Raw genomic sequence first — 22,880 nt, 5'->3', positions numbered from 1 at the left:
CATGAACTTCACTTTGGACAAACTAACTCAGTTCCTCCCCAGACTCCCCCTGCCTTTTTTGCCCTCCAGATCTTTAGATTTTCATGCAGTGATATTCCTTGCCTCAGGAACTATATTCAATATCCTATGACAAACCACAATGGAAAAGAATATGAAAAAGAACGTGTATGTATGTATAACTGAATCCCTTTGCTGTGCAGTAGAAATTAACAACATTGTAAATCAACTGTACTTTAATAAAACAGAATTTCAAAAAAATTTAAAAAATGAATGCCTTTCCCACCCCTCTCCACCAGCCCAAATCTTGCCCAGTTTTTGAAAAGCCTACCTAATTCTATTTTTTCCTTAAGATTCTTTTTTTCAATTTTTCTTTTCTTTTTATTTTTATTTTTTGCGGTACGCGGGCCTCTCAGTGTTGTGGCCTCTCCCATTGCGGAGCACAGGCTCCAGATGCACAGGCTCAGCGGCCGTGGCTCACGGGCCCAGCCGCTCCGCGGCATGTGGGATCTTCCCGGACCAGGGTACGAACCCATGTCCCCTGCATCGGCAGGCGGACTCTCAACCACTACGCCACCAAGGAAGCCTCTTTTTTTATTTTATAACAAAAAGTGAATCAGCTGTACATATACATATAATCTCCTCCCTCTTGCATCTCAAGAATTCAAAGATTCTTGAGTCCTTCCTGCAGCTGAATTTCAGTAAAACTTTGTCTGCTATTTTGTGGTCCATCTCCATTCAGCCTTCTTATTTCCCTAAATCCCTATCTTCCTGTCAAACCAAGAGCTCCTTTCTTCCCCCTCTGTACCATTTACATCACCCGGCACAGGGCCTTGTATGCCGCAACTATTCTGAATGAATGAAAGGAAATATTTCCAACGAGTCAAAGAACGTGGACACAAGTAACATGAATAAAAGCTGTCGGATACTGCATGTAACAGAACGATTCCACTCTGATTCGTAGAAAATATGTGAAAAATATATCAATTTATTATTCCAGTACAGTATCATACAGGTGTGCCAACAGTATAAACAAAAATGAACTGATATAAATATGCTAGAGCCTAGTTTATTAGTTATTAAAATGATACATGTCTCCTGTCCTATGATGAAATTTATAAAGAAAAAAGAAGTACACTCTACACAACAGGATTCCTTCCAAGAGGTATAGCCGGAGAAAGGGAAACCCTGACACTTGATTTGAAGGCTGGATTTGAGGCACGTAATCTGGCCAGCCAGCCCGTCCCTTATGAGGAGGCTCCTGCTGGCCTTCCCTGTGACTAGAAATAGACATTCTATTCCTAATAGAATATTTCTAACCCTTCTTTCCTGAAGGATCCAGTTATCTTTGCCTACTGAGACACGCTTTCACCTTTGCGGTCCCGTTTCTAAAGCTGCTCACGTGGACAGAGGAGGTGGGCTTCTGCCTCGGGGACTGGGATTCCAGGAGGGGCTGGCGTTTACCCCTCTTCCCATCTGACAGAGTATGTTTCAGACCTGAAGCCCCGAAAACTTCCAAAACGGAAAGTACCTAAGGAAATCCATCCTCCCCGACTTGTGCTGCGTGAAGAAGCCCCCGCCGCAGTGCATCCTCGGAGGTGAAAGAAACAGGGTCTCCGTGATGCAGGGAACCGGTGCCCCTGGTCATGGTCGTGTGTTGTCCCGAACCCAGTCCAGGTAATTAGTAACCTTGGTGTACACGCCCGGAACGCCCTTCTGGCCGCAGCCGAGGCCCCAGCTGATGATGCCGACCAAGATCATGTGCTCGTCCTTCATACACACCAGGGGGCCGCCCGAGTCACCCTGCAGAAGGGAGAACAGGTCAGCTCTTTGCAAAAATGCAGACTCTTTGGGGGGAGGTTAGGGTGAATGCTTGTAGTGTTCCTATGTACTCTTTTTTTTTTTAAATAAATTTATTTATTTTACTTTTATTTATTTTGGCTGCGTTGGGTCTTTGTTGCTGCGCATGGGCTCTCTAGCTGCAGCAAGCGGGGGCTACTCTTCGTTGCGGTGCGTGGGCCTCTCACTGCAGTAGCTTCTCGTGTTGCGGAGCATGGGCTCTAGGCATGCGGGCTTCAATAGTTGTGGCACGTGGGCTCAGTAGATGTGGCTCACGGGCTCTAGAGCACAGGTTCAGTAGTTGTGGCGCATGGGCTTAGTTGCTCTGCGGCATGTGGGATCATCCCGGACCAGGGCTTGAACCTGTGTCCCCTGCATTGGCAAGCGGATTCTTAACCACTGCGCCACCAGGGAAGCCCTTCCTATGTATTCTTCAAAGTGCTCAGTTCGGGGAGGGAAATTTTATCTCCGTGACCTTGGGCCTTTACAGAATCAGGTTGTAGCTACCTGGTAAAGCGGAATTGAGACCATTTCTTGTACATTTCAGGTCCCCACCCAGGCTGTAACTCCACCACTTACTAGCTGTGCAGCCTCAGTCTAACTGGGCTTCAGTATTCTTACCTGAATGATACTGAATAATAATAATCTAAAATAGAAATCATACTGCCTCCCTTGTAAGGTTATGGGAATTAATTGAGAGAAAGTTTGAAAAGCTCTGAGAACAATGTGTGGCATTTAGTAAAACTCCTGGTAATTGTTAGCTGTTGTCATATTGAATCGAAATGATTTCTGGTTTCGTTTTTAACTTGCTGCTAGTGAGACAGGCTGGGACCTGGGACCCTTTGCTGCAATGCTTGCACCTGGATACACCTCTGCTGGAGCAACAAAATACAAAGAAACTGTATGGGACTAAAAATAGCTGTGTGCATATTAGCTGGGGCAAATTATAGACAAAAGATACAAAAGACCAAAAAACTCAGTTGCCACTTATGAAGAGCCGGGAGCAAAAGCAGGGTACTACACATGCCCCCTGCACAAAACACCACCTAAGGGGTGGGCAGACCACCTAAGCACCCCCTCCTGCCCAACCCTGGGACCCGACCCTACCCTCTCCTCCTATAAGGGACCAGCTCGCACGCAAGCAAGGGAACCTGCTGTTTGTTCTCGCTTCCCCCTGCAGCTGCAGGGCCCCAGTAAAGCCTTGCCTGAATTTCTTGTCAGGCCTCTGATCAATTTCCATTGATTAAGGAGGCCACGCACCCTGTGGGCAACACTAGCTGATAGATCACGGTTTCCTCTTGCAGAGAACCTTTTGTGACTGTCGAGCTAGGTGGTGGAGGTGTCTGAAAAAACCTTTCAGAGAGGGACCAGAGGCTGTCAAGGAGCCAAGCAGGGGGGATGCTGGTGTGGTCTCCACATGAGAACTAAGCCTACAGTCCTCAGTACAAGAGCCCGGCCCTGCTGTCTCTATCCCCTCCTCCCCAGCCTCAGTGGGGAGCCCGGCCCACTGTGGGCACGAAAACAGCCCAGCATGGACGGCTCCTTGGCTCTATTTAGGTCCTAAGTACACAGGTTGGTCTGTGTCTTACACCCAGTTATCATGAAATACAAGTACATACTAGCTCTGATAGGGATGCTAACACAGAGACCCCCAAAGAGTGTGCTTTCCCAGGGGAAAACCCTCATCTGAGGGCTGAACTTGAGTTCCTAAAACTTATCTCATAAATCATCTGTGTCCTACTTCCCGGGAAGGTGCCATTCCGACTTCCCCCTCTACACAATGGACTCCAGTTCCCCAGCACCCACAGAAGACAAAGATGTCTTAATTTGTGTTGCTTTATCCATCACTTTGATAGTATTTAATTGCCTGGGCTTACAGGAAATCCTGTACCAGGTGGTGGTTCTGGTGCAGACACTGGGGAAATTTCCTGCAGCTTAGATTTCTTGAGTTTGGGTGACTTTTTTTTTTTTTTTGCGGTACGCGGGCCTCTCACTGTTGTGGCCCCTCCCGTTGCGGAGCACAGGCTCCGGGCGCGCAGGCTCAGTGGCCGTGGCTCACGGGCCCAGCTGCTCCGCGGCATGTGGGATCTTCCCGGACCGGGGCACGAACCCGTGTCCCCTGCATCGGCAGGCGGACTCTCAACCACTGCGCCACCAGGGAAGCCCTGAGTTTGGGTGACTTTGATCTTGCTCCAGTTGCTTTATTCTCTGAGGTCCTCGTCTAGATCCCCAGCACCTCACTGAGATGAATCACTGCTTTCTGGCTATCACTTTTTTTCTTGGTTAAGAACCTGTCGGCCAAGGAGCATTTCTGCCCTTGGAGGGGGAGGCTCAGGGGAGGAGAGAGGCTCGTGTTTACCTGGCAGGCGTCATGCAGGTTTGCTTGGTCCCCACCGCTTCGTGTGTCTCCGGCACACAGCATGTTGTTGGTGACAGCCCTGTTAAACAAATACTGGGAAGTGCAGCGGCTGGATGGATACAGCCTGACATGGGCCTCCTTCAGGCGCTCGGAATAGAATGGAGAAGCTGAAACAGAGGAGGAAGGCGTCTTGTGGTTTTAGGGAAAGTAATTTATAAACCTTTTGGAAAGAGAAAGCCAAACTTTCCAATAAGAGCTAACATTTATCAACCTTTTACACGTATTAAGTTGAATCCTATGAAATGGCCAATATTTTCTTCTTTTGACCTACAGAAACAAGAGTTTCATAGAGTTTCACCCAGGGTTTCTCGACAGCGGCACGAGGGACGTTGGGGCCAGATAATGTTTTTGCAGGGGGCTGTCCCGTGCGTTGTAGATGGTCGGCAGCATCCTTGGCTTCTACTCACTAAAGGCTGGTATAAACCTCCATCCTGAGTTGTCACAATAACTGACATCGCCAAGTGTTTCCTGAGGGGCAAGATCACCCCAGTTGAGAACCACTGGCTTAACCTAATATCTCATTTAAACCCCATAATCTATCCTTTTCTTGCCACTGAGTAAACGGAGGCTTGGAGCATCATGAAATAAAAATCCATGTCTGGATCACACTGCTTGCAAGGTGCAGGGCAAGGATTTGAGCTCAGGGCTACCCGACGGCAGAGTCCAGGCACCCCACCCTTAACTAAGCTCACTCCACTTCTTATCAGAACGTCCTTGAAATCTTAGGCTCTTAAAACCCTTGTGCTACTCAGACCCCTCTTGACCTGCACGGCCATCCTGTGAGGCTGGGAGGGCAGACGCTGGGGCCTCGCTAGACAGGAACTTGCCCTCACGGTCACAGACACGGCGGCGGTGCCTGTCCCGAGGGTGGAAACTCATGGGGCTGCTTTTTCCTCTCTCTGGTCAGCACATGTGCTCCGGTCCACCCCCAGATGGGCAGAATGGGGCCGAGATGTCCTCCCACTCACAGGCCTCGTGCTTCCCGTAGCCAGACAGCTCGCACTCTGTCCAGTCCGGCAGCTGCAGGCCGGCGTCTGGGAGGCAGACGGGGCGGACAGCGTTGCTCTCCAGGGCGCAGGTCAGTGAGTCCGATTTCAGCTGCAGCAGCGCTGGGAGGCGGGGCGAGGAAGAGAGCGAGGATTTCAGGGGAGAGGAGGGAGGGGGCGGGGGTCTGGGGGGAGGAGGTGGGATTGCATGTGTGTGGGTCTGGAGTTCCCGCGGCAGCAGGGAGAGCCAGACATCTTACCTACGTCATTGTTGTAAGTGTCATCATCGAATTCCTTATGGACGATGTATTTTTCTACTTCAAACGTCTGCTCCTCCTTTCCAGGGACCAGCCGGTACGTCCTGCCCAGGACCACCTTGAGATGGTTGGGAGGATACCTGATGGAGAGACGGCTCGAGGATGCTCTTCTCTAATGGGCCTGGTCTAAGGCCTTAGAGAGGAGGCAGGCGCGCCGGGTTCTCATTCCTACCTCTCCTGGAAGCAGTGGGCGGCCGACAGCACCCAGCAGGAGCTGATCAGGACCCCCCCACACAGAAACCGCTCTCCTGGGGACCTCCTGTTCCTGACGAAGATGGCGGCCTGCCACGGGTGGGAGGTGATGTCCGCGAAGAGGCCTCCTTTGATGCGGAGCTGGGGCTGCTTGTACTGTCTCAGGCCACAGGTGACTGGGGAGGGAAGGGCAGAGCCGGGGTCAGACCTGTGGGCCTGGGCGAGGTCCCTGAGCCCCATCCTGGTGTCTTGACTGGGAACCCGGGTTTCTACCCCCGATGCACTTCTGCAGGCTGTACAGAGCGATGGAGCCATCTCCACGGCAATCAATCCACAGCCTGCGTGTGCTGAGTATCCAGGACGAGCTAAGCACTGTACAGACACTATCCTTAACCCTCACGGCACCCAGCCTCAGAGAGGCTGGGACCTTTTCGCCGAGGTCACAACGGCACCTGGATTAGAACCCCGACCTGACTCTGTAGCCAGGGGTCTTTCTGCGGTGCTTTGTTACCTCTACTTTTTTCCTGCAGCCACTTCCTGGCTTAAGAAATAATGAGGCATTGCAGCTTCTTCCTGGGGAATGTCTACCCCATTGCTCTCCCATCGACTCAGCCGAACCTATCCTTCCAGGCCCACGGGACAGCCTGCCCCCGCACGAAGTTTTCCTAATACTGCCAGCCCACTGGTACTGCCCGCTGAGGATGCGCCGTGCGTGACCTTGGTCGTGAGTTCGCTGGTAGTTTATGTCTTACCTGCCCAGTTAAACTCTATGTGCCCTGAGGAACAGTCTGGCTGATCTGCGTGTTCACAGGGACCGAGTAATAACAATCGGTTCTCAGACGATTTCTAAAGTTTCATTTTTTAGCAAAGTGTGCCAACTTGCATTTCTCTAGGTCTCCACCCACTCTGGGTAACCCCGTCCCCCCTCTGTTAACTGGGCTCTGGGAGAAGGCGGGAGAGCAGCCTGGAAGACACGGGAAGCGGCAGAGGACACGGTCAGGAATGAGGCTGGGCACGGGGATGTGGCCACAGCTGGCCTTACCACACTGGGGCACGTCGCAATACTCCCACGTCAGCTGGCCATCCTTCAGCACGTGGCACCAAGGCTGGGCGTCCCCATCTGGGTTCCTAGTCATAAGGAGGGAAGGTTTCCAATCACATCACAAGCCAGGGAAGAGGGGAAGGCTGCCCAGCTGGGAAGGAGGACCCTGAGCCCCGGGCTGGGCTCAGCCGCAGGCCCCACCAGAGGGAAATGACTGTAACTTTTTTCTTCTGTCATTAACATTACGTCTTCATCTCCCAGCTGTGCTAGGAGAAGACTCTTAGGATGGAACAAAGGGGCCACGTGAGGACAGCACAGATGAGGACAGACCCTCTAACATGGGATTTGGGTCAAGAAACTGGAGGACGTTCCTTTTCACGACACGTGCAAATGAATAGGTTGGGCTGGGTCACATCCATGGTTCCCTCCCACCCACTGGGTCTTTCATGTAACTTTCAGCATCAGACCCCTCCCATCCCGGTCCAACCCCACCCTCTGCGCAGACGCCCCGGACCCTGCGCTGCGCACCGGCAGTGATTGTGCTTGCCCAGGCCCAGGGCCTGCGCGTTGCTCTTCCAGGCGGTGTTAATCTTGCCCATCAGGATCATGGAACTCCACGGGAGGCAGGAGGCCCCAGATGTGGTGAGGCTGCGGGTGCCGCGGTAAGCCAGCCCTTTCCCCTGGTAGCAGTCCCCATCTTTTTCTGGAACACAGGAAATCTCAAACTGAAACAAAGCCACTTAAATGCTAAAGCAGGCAAGTGGGGTTTGCAGCAGGGCCTAAAGCAGAGCTACCGGCCTGGGACGCCCAAGGCCGGCAGCCCACCACCCTTCTTCTGTCCTTCAAGCCCTTTCACACGGGTGGTAAGTGGCTTCCATCCGGTGCCAGCCTCCATCATGGGCTGTGGCTTCCTTGATGGCTGTGTTAAGAGAGACCCTGAGGGATATTCAGGTTCGGCAGGAAAGGGTGCTGAGTTCAGCTAGCGGGGATTATTCCTGGAGCTGCTTGGAAAGCAGTTAGGGGCTTCCTTGTGTATACTTGACAGGCTGCTGGGAACCTGGGTGCTTCAATGGGGGGACACGTGGGCAGACCCAGTTTTCTCAGATATTGTCCGCTAGGGACCTGAAGGATTTGTTGGACTTGGGAAGGAAGGGAGAGTATGAACCTTCAAATGCTGCGTATTTGTCCCATTTTACCCTCTTTTCTCCCCACATGAAACTGACAAAGTATACTACCAGGCACAGATAGCACAGTTGCAAGGGACCTTTAAGGTCATCGGGACCAGTGACTCCCAATTTATACCCGAGCTGGAGGGTGGGGAGGAGGCTTTAGAGTTACTCTAAAGAGTCCTTAAATTCACAGGAATATCAGCGTCACCTGTAGACTGAATGTACACAATTTTTGTAAATGTATATTTAGAACTTTAAAACACATTTTCCCTACTATTGTGATAAATAACATCATCATTTGTGAAAGCACCACTGAATTCACAGTACCTTTTTGTAACTGTTTTTTCAATCTGGGAAATTTTCTCACATTAAAAGTCTTTACAGAGACAGAGAGAAATCTTGAGAAACAGGTCCATTAATCAAAAAAGAGAGAACCTCCATGCCTTCTCAAAGGGACTGGAAATCACCGATACAGCCCCATCTTCTCTGTTGATGAGGAAACAGAGGGTCAGAGCTGTGCAGAGATCAGCTCAAGGTCAAACAGCTAGTTAGATGCCAAGCTTGGGCGAGGACCTAAGCCTCTTGACTTCCTTCCCTCTGACACCGAAATGATTAGCTACCAGCCCAGTCCTTTGTTTGCAGAAGGACCGTCAGCGCTGTCCCCCAGGCCCTTCCCGCACCCCGTGAGGCTACAGAGGCCATGGGGAAGCGGCACTTACCCTTGCCGCAGGCTGGCGTGCTGCAGAACTCGGAGATGTACTTCCCTGCCTTGAAGATGTAGCACCAGGGCTTTAAGTCTTGGTCTGGGTTTCTGAAAAATCAGCCAGGAAGGCCAGGGGAGGTGAAGAGTGAGGCCCGCCTCTCGGGCCAAGGGCTCTGCACCTCCTCCGGGGATAGAGTTACACGTGTCTGTTGTACACAGGAGAGTCAGATCGTGTTGGGTGGAGGTATGACCTTGTAATCGTCTTTATTTGGAAATTAAGCGTGGTTTACAGAGGTGCACGTGGCTGCCACGTCGACAAGGGGGGCACCGTGATGGTGAGCTTTATGGGCTAACTTGGCTACTGCGCCCCGTTGTTTGATCAAACGCCAACCTAGGTGGTGCTGGGAAGGGCTGGGTCAATGTGGTTCACATCTGCAGTCAGCAGACTTTACGTAAAGGAGATTCTCCTCCATAGTGTGGGTGGGCTGCGTCTAATCAGTTGAAGGCGCTAAGAGCAAAAGCTGAGAAGAAGTTCTGTCTCAGGACTGCGGTATCGACTCGCGTCTGAGTTTCCAACTTGGGGAGCCTGCCTACAGATTCCAGACCTACCAGCTCCCACAAACACGTGAGCCAACTCCTTAAAATAAATCTCTTTATGTATACACATCTCCTGTAACTTCTCTGGAAACCCTGACAGAGTTGACGCAGGTCTTTCCCCGACTGTGGCAGCTTCTCAGCAGAGAAGACCCTCCAGGGCGGGGAAGGCGGCCCGCTCACCTGCAGTAGTTGTGATTCCCGAGGCCCAGCCTGAGGGCATCAGGCCTGCGCCCACTGTAGGGCTTCATGGCCAGGCTGCTGCTGTTCCAGTTGACGCACTCGGCCCCACTCTCCGCTGTGCTCCACGTGCCCCTGTAGGTGATGCCCTGGTCCTGGTAGCATGTGGCGCTGGCATCTGAGGGGAAACAGGACACACAACACCTCCCATGTGAATCCTCCTTTCCTTTAGTTTCCAAAGGGGGTCTCACCTCAAACCACTGAGGCAGTAGCTGCTGAGCTGCTTGGGTGACTGGGTCACCCCACTGACGGGGACCACGCCAGCCTCCAGACTTGTGCCCGAGGCCCTAACCACCCTCGGATGACCCATCCCATCCCACCCCGATCCTTCCCCCGTCACTGCACACTTGCTTTCCTTTCTGGGTAGGTTTGCAGGTGGGATTTCACCCTGGTGGGTCCCTGTCTCACAGCCACCCACCTATCACTCACCTATTTCGCAGCGTTTCCCAATGAACCCTTCAGGGCACTGGCAGACAAACTCTGAGGAATAGAGGGCCTGCCAACATGTCCCCCTATTGAAGCACCGGGGTGTGCTGCAACCTGTCAAGTGGAAGCAAGGGAACCCCTAATTACTTTCCAAGCAGCCCAAGAAGATATGAGTCAAAGTTGAAGCGTGCTGTCTACGTGCACACACGATTCTGAGCACTCCACAAAAACGAACTCATTGCCTCCTCACAGCCGACCACGAAGTCTGAACGACTCTTCTCCCACTTTGCAGATGAGCAAACTGAGGCTCACGGCCTCATGCTTTCTGCTCGGCACCTTCACCTTGGCCTAGGGCAGAGCGTGCCTGCAGCCCCATTTGAAGGGTAGACAGGACCGGGACCGTAACGGACAGGGCTGGGGCCGTGAGACTGGACTCGAGGCTCACAGCCTGGCTTGGGTGGACACGTACTGTTGACGGGCACCGAGTGGCACTGGGCCCGGCCACCGTTGCACCAGCAGTGCTCCACCCTGTTGCCCCTGAGCAGGGGCCGCAGCCAGGACTCATGTTGCAGGTACGTCATCTGTGTTTTCTCGTCTCTGCAGGTCACTGTAACGACAGACAGGCCGGCCTCTGTAGGGCCCGACTCACCCCCAACTGACGCCACCCCCACCCCAACCCCCACCCCTGGCAATCCTGCTCACTTTTGGGACAATCTGTCCTTTATTCCTTCCTTGCTCTCAGCCAGAAGACAACAAATGCCCGATATTTTGTCACCAAAGACCCCTTTCAGTTTTCAGAAACAATTTCAGATTCAGTTTATTAGGGGGCAGTGCCAATATTACTTTCCATATGACTGTGTGATCTTTACATTCAATTTCCTATGAAAATCAGTTATTTTCTTGAATATATAATAGAATATAATGGTGTATTTCTACTATTTCCTTATTTTAGTTTCAATGAAATATACTTATGAAAAACAATAAAAAAGACCCCTTTTATTGTTTTTCCTCTGATGGGCCCTTGTTTTGAAAGAGTTTATCTATCAAAACACATTTATTAGGTAATACTCTAATTTTTCATTTTAATTCATCAAAAATATGCACGTGTACGCAATTGCCTACCAGAATTTTTGATCCACATTAGCATTACCACACTGAGATGACGCATTTCTGGTCCCAAACAAAGAAAATTGACATTTTAGTCTGTGCAGAAAATTTGCTACTTCCATTAGTACTTTGGTATAATGAAAATAGTTGAAGTACTCCCATTAATACACTTTCCCTTTTTCTCTCTCTCTGTTTGCAACCCAGAATGCAAACTTAAAACATCTTTAACTTTTAATGAATTGAAGCAGTGACGTACGTTCACTGTCAACAATACTGCTGTTCCTTTAGAGGGCCGTTGGGGCCAGGGTACGTTTGCAGGAAGCACTGTGCTATCCGACCGCGGAAGCAGTGAGAGTTAAGCTGTGACTCACTCTGGGGAAACTTCCACCTTAAATGGGTGTTGCAGAGCCTTCCAGCCCCCAGAGAGGTAGGTCATGAGGGAGGAGGGACCATCTGGGACCTGCAGCGGGGCCTGCAGCTCTTTAGATCAGCGTCAAGACAATTGGGCCGTGAGCACGTTTTATTCTTGGGATCCTAGTGGGAACGTTCCTTGGGTTTCTAGTCTCAACTCTAGACACGGCCTCACAGAGATGGTCTTCCCATAGCACTTCCGTGAAGCAACCCAGGTTAGTCATCCCTGAGTTACCAACCGAAGAAACAGAGACACAGAGAAGCTAGTTAACAAAGATGCTGAATGGAGTGGGAGGCGGTGGGGATCACAGCCCAGGGAAAGGCCCTGGAGGACCAGGACCGTGCGGCCTGGCGGCTGTGTGACCCTGGGCAAGTCATTCCATCTCTCTGGACTCTGTTCTCATCTGTGTAACATTCTAATCCGTTTTCCTTTGTGCCACTGGGCTTGCAGGCTCCCAGCAGCGAGCGACTCCCAGGCATCCTGACCCCTTGAGGACCTGTTCCTGTCCCCTCAGAGCCTGTGTGAATGGCGAGACAGGACAAAAGCATCTTAGCAGAGTCTCACCTTCACGGATTTTGAGTAAGCAGGTCACATGGAAAAAAATCCCCCCTGGAGACTAAAGCACCCTGACCCTGACCCTGACCTTGAGCCTGACTTGCCTCCACCCCAGTGACATCTCACCTCCACCTCTGTGTGATCTGGCTCCTCTCCTGAGTCGCCTGTGGATTTCCTGCAAAGAAACCAGGGGCAGAGGAAGAGTCAGCACATGCTGGGTGTCTTAGGAATAAGGGTGGTCAAACCAGAAGACCACCATCAACCCACCAATCAGAGGCCACCTGCCCAGAGTATCCCCCTCAGATAATGGGCCCAGGTGGAATGTCCATCACCTGCCTTCCTGTCTAATTCTTTCCCCCCTTCTAGACTAGTCCTGTCCCAAAGGACTTTCTGAATGATGGAAATGTTTAACATCCAGGCCGTGCGATGCAGTAGCCACTGGTCACATGTGACGACTGAGCACTTCAAATGTGGTGTGACTGAAGTGAATTTTAAATTTTATTTAACTTTAATTAATTTTAAATTAAAATAGGCACATGTGGGTTAGTGGGGTTGCATGCACCACTCCGGCCCCTGCAATCCCATCTCCTCCAAACAGCTGCCCCAACTCTCCCTTCTCTAAAATCCTGCTGTGCGGGCATCGCTCACGTGGCCTGAATGATGCCCTGAGCTGCCAGGCATCTGCAGAGAGCACGTGTGTTGTGTAGCTTCCATCCCAAGTAGATAGTACACAGTACACGGGCAGCTCGCCTGCTTCCACGGCTCACAGCACCTGTACTGTCTTTTATAAATACTTTATGGATTCATTCAGACACATCCTTTAAAAACAGCCCCAAAGGGCTTCCCTGGTGGCGCAGTGGTTGAGAGTCCGCCTGCCGATGCAGGGAACACGGGTTCGTGCCCCGGTCCGGGAGGATCCCACATGCCGCGGAGCGGCTGGGCCCGTGAGCCATGGCCGCTGAGCCTGCGCGTCCGGAGCCTGTGCTCCGCAACGGGAGAGGCCACAACAGTGAGAGGCCCGCGTACTGCAAAAAAACAAACAAAAAAACAGCCCCAAAGAAGGCATCGAGAGGCAGTGTTTACTCAAGTCCGAACGAGTGCCTAGGGTTCCGCTGGAAGCCTGGATCCCGAGCACCGTCCACCAAGGGGAGTGTGTCCAGGTGTGTGTCCAGGTGTGTGTCCAGGTGTGTGCCGGCACAGACAGGAGGGCACACCCACCTGGCTGGGTGAACTGAAGACAGCTCCACAGAGCAGCAGCACACACAAGATCTCTCTCTTCACTGCGTTCATCGTTTCCTCAGTGTCCCTTAAATTCTGGAAGAAGAGGGGAAGAAACCTTAACCGTGTGATGTGACAGGACCAAGAGGAGAGCGAAGTGCAGGAGTCTGCCGGTCCCCCCCAGCGTCGGTGCCCACGGCAGGAGAGGCCACGGCAAGTGTCTGAAGGATGGTGTCTTCTTACCGTATACCTTTTTTATTGTGGTAAAATACACATAACAAAATTTACCATTTTAACCGTTTCTGAGTGTAAGTTCAGTGGCATTAAGTTCCTTCACATTGTTGTGCAGCCGTCACCACCGTCCACCTCCAAACTTTCATCTTCCCAAACTGAAGCTCTGTACCGGGGAAACCCGAATTCCCCGTTCCCCTGGCAACCACCATCCTACTCACTATGACTATTCCAGGTACCTCATATAAATGGGCTTATATAGTGTTTGTCTGTTTGGGTCTGACTTATTTCACTGGGCATAATGCTCTCAAGGGCCATCCGTATCGTAGCATGGGTCAGAATTTCCTTCCTTTTTAAGGCTGGATAATATGCCACCATCTGCATGGACCACATCTTGTTTATCCATCCATCTGATGATGGGCATGGCTTGCTGGAAGGTGATCTTGCCCAGACATTTCTGTGGGCTGAAGGCTGAGACCACCTCTGGCACTTCTTGGCAGCCTGGGACCTCAGGGTGCTGGTCTGGTTTCCCTTGAAGTGAGTTGCTGCCCTGGGGTTGACTAGATGGGCCCAGTTGCTGCCCTGGGGTTGACTGATGTCTCAGCTCTGACATTTTTAGAGGAAACCGTAGGAATTTTGTTGCTGGCACAGCTCAGAGCCAGCCTGCCTCAGACGGCCTGAGCTCTTCCACTTAGAGCGTCCACGCCTCCTTGTCCAACAAAGGAAAGTCTCCCGCCCCCAACTCCCCCCCCAGCCCCCCGGCTCCATCGGGAAACCAGCCTCTCTTTTATAGACGGGGCCCGTGAAGTGCAGATTTGCAGACAGGAGAGGAGACATCTGGTTTGGTCATCAGACTCAGATCTTCCTGGACCCACATCCTTGGTTCCGTGTGCCTTGCCCCGGTGCTCTCACCCTCAGCAGCCCGAAGTGGGTTGGTCGGTTGGGGTGTTATTTGGTGGTCTGGCAGCTCCACTCACTCCCTCGTCCGCAAGAATTAAATCAGGGCTTTTCTTCCCTTGACTCACTTCCCCTCAGTCACAACAACTCTGGGTCCCATCCCTCCCCCACATCCCAAGCATCTGAAGGGTCCCTCGGATTCAGAGACGTCCGGGACTTTGACCCTGGCGCTGGCTCGGGCTCCTTTCCTGTCGGAGGTGCTGTCCCCTCAACCACAAGCTCCCTTCAGAGCGAGGATGAAAACATAGAGGGAGATGGTGGGAGATGCTCTGTGCCCCAGTGACCTTCCGAGGCCGCTGGTGACAGGCAGAGGAGGGCACGGAGCTGTGGGGGGGGCGGGGAGGGGGCCGGACAGTCTGGGCAGAGAGTTTCCTCAGGCTCAGAGGGCATCCTGCCAGCCAGCACACCCCTCCCCTACTGCGAAGGAAACAGAAGGAAGCCAGGATCTGGGTCTTTGTTCCAATCTGGCTGCCCAGGGCCCCGTCCCGGGCAGGGCAGGGTGGTGTGCGCTTCTTGGGGGCCCCTTTCTCCCTCATTGCAGGAAGCTTGCTGCGACACACTGGTTCCAGGCAGTTTCAGAAGGAAGAACTAGGGGGTCAAGGGCATCCGAACAGGAGCCCACGGGGGAGTCTTCTGATCACAGGCGATCATTCCAGAATTTCTTGCTCAGTGTTCCTCGAATTTCCCCTTTGTCAAAATTTCCCCAAATTCCTCTTCAATTCCCCTTCTTAATTTTAACCCAGTACTTATAACCTTTTAAAATAGGTCTTCTTAAACACATTCCCCCTCTCTCTTCCTGCTGTTAATCATTTTTCACGTTTATAGGTTGTCCCAGCTGCATTATCTCAGCCAAGCCTTGGCGATGGGAGAGCTCTGCCCTCTCAGGACTTGACGAGCAAATTCTGAATCAAACAATGAACGAGCCCGCGAACAGGGAATTTGATTCTTCGTCTCGCCTGCCAACCAGCCAGGGCTTCCAGCAAGTTCATTCCCCTCATACGCGGTGGATGCCCGTCAAGTTACCGTGTATTTCAAGAACTCAAGGTCATCCTAAGTGGAGCAAAGTCTAGATGCTGGAAAATTGCAAAGTGCCAAGTGGAGCATTAAGACATTTGCATTCCCTGGACAAATGGGGGAAGGGGAGCCAGGTGGGGGGAGGGATGCACTGAGGGCTGAGTGTAAAGGCTCCAACAGCTGCATGGCCTCAGACCCTTTTGCAGCTAAAGAATCAGCAGAAGGAGTGTATTTTTTCTTCTGCTCTGGGACAGTTGGAGCCTGTCTCTCTTCTATCAGTCCTTATCAGTCCTCTGCTTCGTTTGGCCTTGCTGGGCCTGGAGCTGATCCAGTGCCTAAGAGCCTCACACAAATCACATGATGTCTCCATCCTCACTGCACAAAGGGGATGGAAGCAGCTGGACGGGCCAAGTGGGGTGAGAGGATGACAAAGAAATGAGTCATCCCGCCTGCAGACAAGCAGTGCCTTCCCAAGACAAGGGAGTGAGAGGGAAGGAGGAAAACTGTGTCCTGGTTTTGCCTTGTAGAGATGGCAGGGGGTGTGGAGGTCTGGGGGCAGTGCCTGGACAAAGAACAAGTGACCCCAGCAAAGAAGACCAGACCCAGGACCCTGGGGTCCATGCCAGGGCGGACCTCAGCCCTGGACCGCAAGCTCCCACCAAAGGGAGAGGCGCCGGTTGCCCATGTGAGGCCAGTAGGAGTGGGGGATTTGAGGAATAAGCATAAGAAGTCCTTTGGAGATTCATTTTATAAATACAAGACTTGTAATTTTTTCTGTGCTCCTTTCCTTTTGCTGTATTTAATAGTTTCCCAGAATCAAAGAACTAAAAAAGTAAGGAAGTAAGAGGAGAAAGGAAGGAAAGAAGGAAGGAAGGAGGGAAGGAGGGAAGGAGGGAAGGAGGGAGGGAGGGAGGGAAGAACGGAGGAAAGACAAGTAAAAAGAAGACCATGAGAATGACAGACTTTTCTGGGACTAGAATCCCTGAGTCACTGGAAGCATCACTCTGTACGGCGGGAAGCATGGAATGATTCTAAGGCCCGTGGTCTCCACGCTCCCAAAGCCCCAGCCCTGGCAGCTCCCCCTGGCACATAAAGTCAAGTTTTGTAGATTTGCAAGAGGCACCCTCTCAGGGGATGGAGTTCAGTAGATGCAGAGCTTGGCAAGTTGACAAAGAATCTGTGCAAATTAGAAACATCAGGACACATGGCAACTAAAGCGTGGCCTGGATTCGTGGGCTGAGCTGGCGGGCATCCTTGTGTGGGACCAGCCTGCAACCTCTGCCTCCAGGGCGACCCCCGACCTGCCTAGAAGCAGTGCTGGATCCTGCTTGGCTGCAGAGACAAAGTGACTCTGTTCTCTGACCTCTGAACAACTGTGAATGATGACTGCTCCAGGGAAGAACAATGGTGTGGTAACCAGGGAGGAAGGTTAGTCTCCAGGAGCTGAGGGTGCCACTGTGGCTGGGAAACTAATCACGCCAGTCAGGAGCACAGGGTTCCTTTCTGCAGTGGTGACACGGGGAATGCTGATTGATGGGCAGCAGTTTGTAACGGCTAGAGTCTGGGTGGGGTGAGGCCATGGGAATGGCAGCAGGACAGCCAGAGGGAGGGTCTGGGGAAATGCCGTGGAGGCTTGTCCTCAGGGTCTTTCACTGTCCTTTGCAATGACCCGTTCTGTCCATCTGCCCCTAGAAATTTCTGCTCTTAGGAAAAGAACAGATACGCTCATTCGCATATGGTGTGACTGCATAAAAATTAATGTGCTGCCCTTCCAAAAAGCATCTATATTTTGAGACATCAAATCTGCTCCCAGGGATGCAAAACCAAGAGGGCTAGACTCTCAAGGCTTCCTCCAGGGCTGACATTCTGTGGTTTCTATTGTGAGAACAGACGCTGTGTGACCTGTGAAACATTTATACGTGCGGATAAGTACTTTCATGGAAACACTCAACCACGTCCCATAACGTGACCTGCAATAAAGGTCTGGACCAATGCAGTCAATCAATCGAGTTCTGTGATTCTAGGTACGAGGAGTGCAATTGCCCGGAAGTCAAAGAACTTGAGGACTTGCAGTGTCTACTTTTGGCAGCAAGAAAAAGGCAGAAACGTGAGCAAGCTGGAGGCCCGTGGAAATTGCAAGGGAAAGATGAAGGTAAATTGAAACTGTTATCAAATTTTGCACCAGTGTGCAAGGTTTGCTACCTTAATCTTTGGTAAAGAGGATTCTTGGGATGTTATTGCTTTGCAAAGCTTCTCTCTGGAAATCTGAGTAAGAGAAAGTCCGTCTCCAAGGACACCAATACTCCAAAATGACTCAGGACCTTAAGACAAACAACAGCTTCCCCGCCCTGCCCTCCCCTCCTCCCGCCCCAGGCAACCAGCATGCCAGGAGGGATGCCAACAAATCAGAAAAGAAACGGTAGGTCAGAACGTCTTGGAACAGCAAAGGCATGTCACTACGTCAGGGCAAGAGATGAAGTGAGATGGGAGGAAGAAGCCGGCTTTGGAAAGGGGGTTGAGCTCCCACAAAAGCACACCTGTGTCTGGACCAGCGTCAGAGCCCGGGGCCAGAGCCGTTAGCTTGGTAACTCTGGTCCCACCTATACAGGTCTTGCTTTTTATAGAGCTCATGCTCTCAGAGTAAAAACCATTTCCCAAAACTGCCAGCACAGAAGCAATTCTTAGCTTTTCCCTAGAGGTGATCATACTGAGTGAAGTAAGTCAGACAGCGAAAGACAGATACCATATGGTATCACTTATATGTGGAATCTAATTTTAAATAATGATATAAATGAACGTATTTACAAAACAGAAACATACTCACAGATTTTGAAAACAAATTTAAGGTTACCAAAGGGGAAACATGGAGGGGGGAGGGAAAATTTAGGAGCTTGGGATCAGCATACACACACTACTATATATAAAATATCAATAGATAACTAATAAGGACCTACTGTATAGCACAGGGAACTCTATTCAATATTCTGTAATAACCTATATGGGAAAAGAATCTGAAAAAGAATGTGTGTATATATATATATATAAACTGAATCACTGTGCTGGACACCTGAAACTAGCACAACACCGTAAATCAACTAGACTCCAATAAAATTTTTTTTAAAAAGTAATTTTTTAAAAAAAAGCAATCTCTTCCAGAACAGAACTCTTTATAGCTAAGGAAAAAGAGAGGAGTCTGTTTCTTATCTAATTGGATTGATTCCAGTGAGGTAAGTAGGATAAAAATCCTCTCCTGGCACCTCCCATCCACTCCCATCTCCACTGTTACTCAGGGCAGAATTCCCTGCAAAGCATCTTCAAAATATAGGCACATGACCTGTGTCCAAGTTTTATACGACATCAACATACTCAGAACAATCTGTCCTGAGCATTGCCACTGCAGCACCTCTCCACCGTCTGCCGGGTAACCCTGCTTATCTGGAGGAACTCAGGGAGTGCAGCTGTGGGTCTAGGAAAATAGAAGTCCATCTTGCCTCCTGTACAGTAAAAACAAAAGAAATCCTTTCCTTATAAACTTAGACCCTTGCAAAGAAAACAGAAGGTTCAGCTGGCAAAGCTAACTTCGCGAGTCAGTGCAAGGACATGTCATCCCCAAGTCTGAATCTCAACAAACCTGCAATCGAACGATAATCTAAGGGAGAATCTTGTTCCGCAATGAGCTCGTTTTGCCTGTTCCTTCCTCTCCCTAAAGCAAGCATCACTACAAGGAATGAAATACGCAATCATTTGATAATCCTTCAGTCTCCTTCCAGATTTCAACACACGTAAATCAGGAGAAAATTAGCAGGGGCTTTCCTTGTATTGCTACATGCGGAACTCCGTCCACATTTTATGAGGCTCACATGAAAGTGACTGTGATAGCACATTTTTGAGAAATGCGTGTGGATGAATGCCACTTACTCATCTGGTACGGGAGCTGTGACCCCCTGCCACGCATCCATTGAATCATTTAAGTCAATATTGTTATCTCATGTTTGTGGATGAGAGAATTGAACTTCAAAAAAGTATAAGGAACTTGCTCTGACGTGACACGTCTTGTAAAGGGAGGAGTAGGGTCTCCAGACACCCGGTTCTACCGAAAACCCAACAGTCGCTCTTTCCACGACTCTTACTGGGTCCTGATGCTGGACTGTCGTGTTGTTAATGTGCTCAGAGTTGCTGTGGAGAGGAGCTGCTGGCTGGAATGCTGGGAGCATAGCCTCTGGGGCCTTAGTTCAAACTCTAACCACCGCTTACAGGCTGTATGTGGTTCCCGGTTTTCTAATGGGCTAGTCCTTTCCACCCTGCCCCACTGTGATGACAATTAGCGCAGAAGCAGGTAAAGCCCCCAGTTGCTGGCCTGCGCACAGCAGTTAGCTGTACAATACTTACTGCCAGGAGCGCCCTTTGGACGGGGGAGCGCCAAAGTTCACAGCTTCTGCTTGGAACGTTGACTAGAAGGGAAGCCAAGTTCTATGGGGTCATCATCAAGTTCAAGTGTTAATACCAAGTCCTGTCTCCTACATTATCTGGAGATCTTGCGATAACCTGTAACTGGATTCTTTACGACTGAAGTCAAGTTTCATGCCCTTCAGCTATGTGCACAGATCAGTATTAACTGGAGCCCTTATTTCCTGGATCATGGGGTGATGTCTTTTATCCGATTTTCAATCTGTTTTTTTGTTCACCTTTCCCAGGCCTACTTACACCACACACGCCAGGGCCACTCTGGCCTCTGAGAGGAAGGTGGAGTTCGTGGCCGAGGCAGCTGGAAGGTCAGGCCCTCAGTACTGATAAGGGCTGTCTGATGCAGACCGTGCAAATGTTTGAAAACCAGAGACACTAGGCAAGAAAAATAAGGAAACTGGAGCTTCTCAGAAAACAAAACAAAACCAAACCAGATCTCCCCTTTCTCTCTGCAGCCCAGGTGGCAGAGACTGGCTCTTGCTGCAAAATAAAACAAATTCCTCTTTTGTGACCACATGTGAATAACCAGCAGAGACCAGGTATTGGTGGGCTTTCTGTTCTACATTATTCATAGTAGGATACCGGGTTTAGCGTCCTGCCGAGCCCCTCCCCGCCTCCCCCCGTTAGAGGCCTCTAACCAAGGGGCCTGCGAGCCTCCTGGGTGCCATCCGATCCCCCATCCCATCCACCTTGACCCAAGCCCCGGCTCATTCTGGTTTCCTCTCTTCCTGAATTCACAGGTGATTTACTCTGTGTAACCTGAGCACCAACCATGCACCAGGCACGGGCTCTGCGGTATAGACACACGCGCTCCATCCACAAAACCTCATAGTCTAGGAAGGGGACAGACGAGTAACTAGACAAGCACACCACACAGATCGGCGCTGTGACATGCGGGGGTCGGGTGGGTGGAAGGTGGGCACACAGAGGAAGAAGGGGTCCTGCTGGGATGTGAAGGAGGGGATGCAGGTCACCCTTGTTGAGGTGGGCGCTGGTCGAAGTGGGCTTTCTGGAATGGACACTACATAAGCTGTTTGTCGAACAAAGGCAGGAGTGAGCCAGGCACTGGAGAGGTGTTGCTGGCCCAAGACGGGCCCAATGTTTGGGGTCCCGGGTAGTGGCAGCAGGCAGCCAGAGCCTCTTAATCTCCGGCACGGACACCTTTCTTTGGGCAAAGGAGTCTGAGTCACACACCCCAGGCTCTCCCTTGGAGGGTGTCCCTAGGAGGAAGTGCGGCTTGGACAGCCCGAGAGTCCTAGGAATGTAGGGGCCTTGGGGGAGGAGTTCAACTTGGATTCCCTAATGTCTAATTGTAAGTTAAAGGAATCCTTGCGACTCTATAAGAAACAAAAAAGGCTCTTAATACAAAGATCTCCTAGTATCTGGGTTCAGCCTGACCTTGAAATGGTCTGTCAGAGGCTCCAGGTGGAATCAGGCCAAACCTCTCCAAGCCACTGTGCATGTATCAGGAGCGTCACGTAGCCCTCCTGTGCAGCTCAGCTGAGCCCACGGCCAAGACTCCCCTTCCAGATCATGGCCATTGGTGTGGACGGTGTGGGCAGCTGCTAAGGACCCTTGACTGTATCAGTTCCACAGGAAGAACAGCCGCTAGCACTTCCTGGGGAATCACGATCAGAACCAGAGCTTGCCTGAGTCGTGCCTTCAAAAACTGTTTATGAAATGCCTGCTATGGACTCAGCACCTGGTTCCTTTTCCCTTCATCAGAGGTCTTAACTTTCAGGCGATCAAAAGGCTTATCTTTCCCTCTACACCCTTCTACAGAAGTCTTTTTCCCAGGAAGGAAAGTGGAATGTAAAATGCACAAAATCTCACTAAGAGAATGTGCTGTCCTTATATGTAAGTAGACACCTAAGCCAATAGCAGGAGACCACGTAGCTGGACTTGGGGTTGAGCCAGGGCAGACGGTCTTGAGGATTCTTTCTAGCTGGAACTTTCCGTGAGTCTAAAGCATCCTCGCTTTTTATCTGGCTTCACTGGAGACTCACCACTTGGTTTTGTGAGCTGGTCGACTGGGGTGAGGTTTACCACCTGAAACTAGCGACAGAATTTTTCTCTGTGCAAAGCAAATGGCCCAGAGAAGGAATGGACAGAATATTCTGGTCACTCATTGATGGCCATCTTATCAGAACAGAGCGGAAAATCACTCATAGAAAATAGGAATTTTACTCTGAGACTGCAGATGCCAAAGAGTCATCAAAACTGAACACTTTAGCTCAAAACCCAAATGTTCCCTCCCCACCAGATACTCGGTATTCAGAGAAGCACGTGGATTTTGAATTTTGACCAGAACTAAGCCCACTATCAATGCCATGAATCATGCTGCCACCTCAACCTCTGATCCAAATAACCTGCCCAAGCTCTGGAAGCTTCGGAAGATCTAAAGCCAGCACTGCTCCTCCCAAATGATCATCTAGCCAAAGGGCCCCTGACACTGCTGTAAAACCCCAGGCCCAGAGGAGCTCCTGTAGGTGGATTAGTGACAGACCCCACCTGGGCTGTACCTTCCCCAGATGCTCTGTGGTGCTGGCTACCCATTTACAAAAGCCTTACATGGTGATGGTGGCTTCAAGTCACACCACCAGGGGTGTGGCTGGGTTGCTTGTTACAATCATTTGAAATATACTGATCACCAGCTCTGCTCACCAACATGCTAGGTCCCCAGGTGCAAGAGTTCCGCCTCCATGAGCAAAAACTAGTAACGGGATCATTTATCTTCCCCTCGAAGCAGGAACTTTTCCAGGCTGGTGCAGAAGCACCTGAGAGCAGCAGCATCACTGGGAGACTCTCATATGGGGATCCACACAATAAACTGAGATGGTCCTGGAGAGTCTGCACAGAGACTGCGCCATTCAGGCAGAGAGCAGCCTGTCACCTGCTCGTGACAAGAGCGATTCAAGGCTGGTGTCTCTGAGAACGTTTTAGGTGGAATCAGTTGATGGGTAGGATGGAGCTATTTCTATTTCTATATTCACGGCGT

The 22,880-nt window shown here is 50.9% G+C and overlaps 1 protein-coding gene across 5 annotated transcripts in view; it reads right to left on the bottom strand.

Moving 5' to 3' along the window:
• Positions 1-965: 965 nt before the first annotated feature.
• Positions 966-22,880, bottom strand: part of PLAT (plasminogen activator, tissue type) — a 249,087-nt gene continuing 227,172 nt past the window's right edge. For 3 of the 5 annotated variants that reach the window (XM_049704196.1, XM_033415386.2, XM_033415385.2), the window contains 14 exons: positions 13,217-13,312; positions 12,125-12,173; positions 11,047-11,094; positions 10,394-10,531; positions 9,928-10,038; positions 9,442-9,616; positions 8,681-8,772; positions 7,321-7,495; positions 6,793-6,878; positions 5,731-5,926; positions 5,502-5,638; positions 5,224-5,364; positions 4,196-4,362; positions 966-1,800 (listed from right to left, as the gene is read on the bottom strand). In XM_049704196.1, coding sequence (XP_049560153.1) covers positions 1,642-1,800; positions 4,196-4,362; positions 5,224-5,364; positions 5,502-5,638; positions 5,731-5,926; positions 6,793-6,878; positions 7,321-7,495; positions 8,681-8,772; positions 9,442-9,616; positions 9,928-10,038; positions 10,394-10,531; positions 11,047-11,094; positions 12,125-12,173; positions 13,217-13,288 — 1,746 coding nt within the window. In that variant the 5' untranslated portion in view covers positions 13,289-13,312 and the 3' untranslated portion in view covers positions 966-1,641. The other 2 variants (XM_033415387.2, XM_033415388.2) reach the window with 2 other exon arrangements.

The sequence above is a fragment of the Orcinus orca genome, chromosome 21 (assembly GCF_937001465.1).
Source record: "Orcinus orca chromosome 21, mOrcOrc1.1, whole genome shotgun sequence".
Taxonomy (NCBI): domain Eukaryota; kingdom Metazoa; phylum Chordata; class Mammalia; order Artiodactyla; family Delphinidae; genus Orcinus; species Orcinus orca.
Note: the sequence above shows the minus strand (reverse complement) of the source record. Positions and strands in the feature narration are given on the sequence as shown.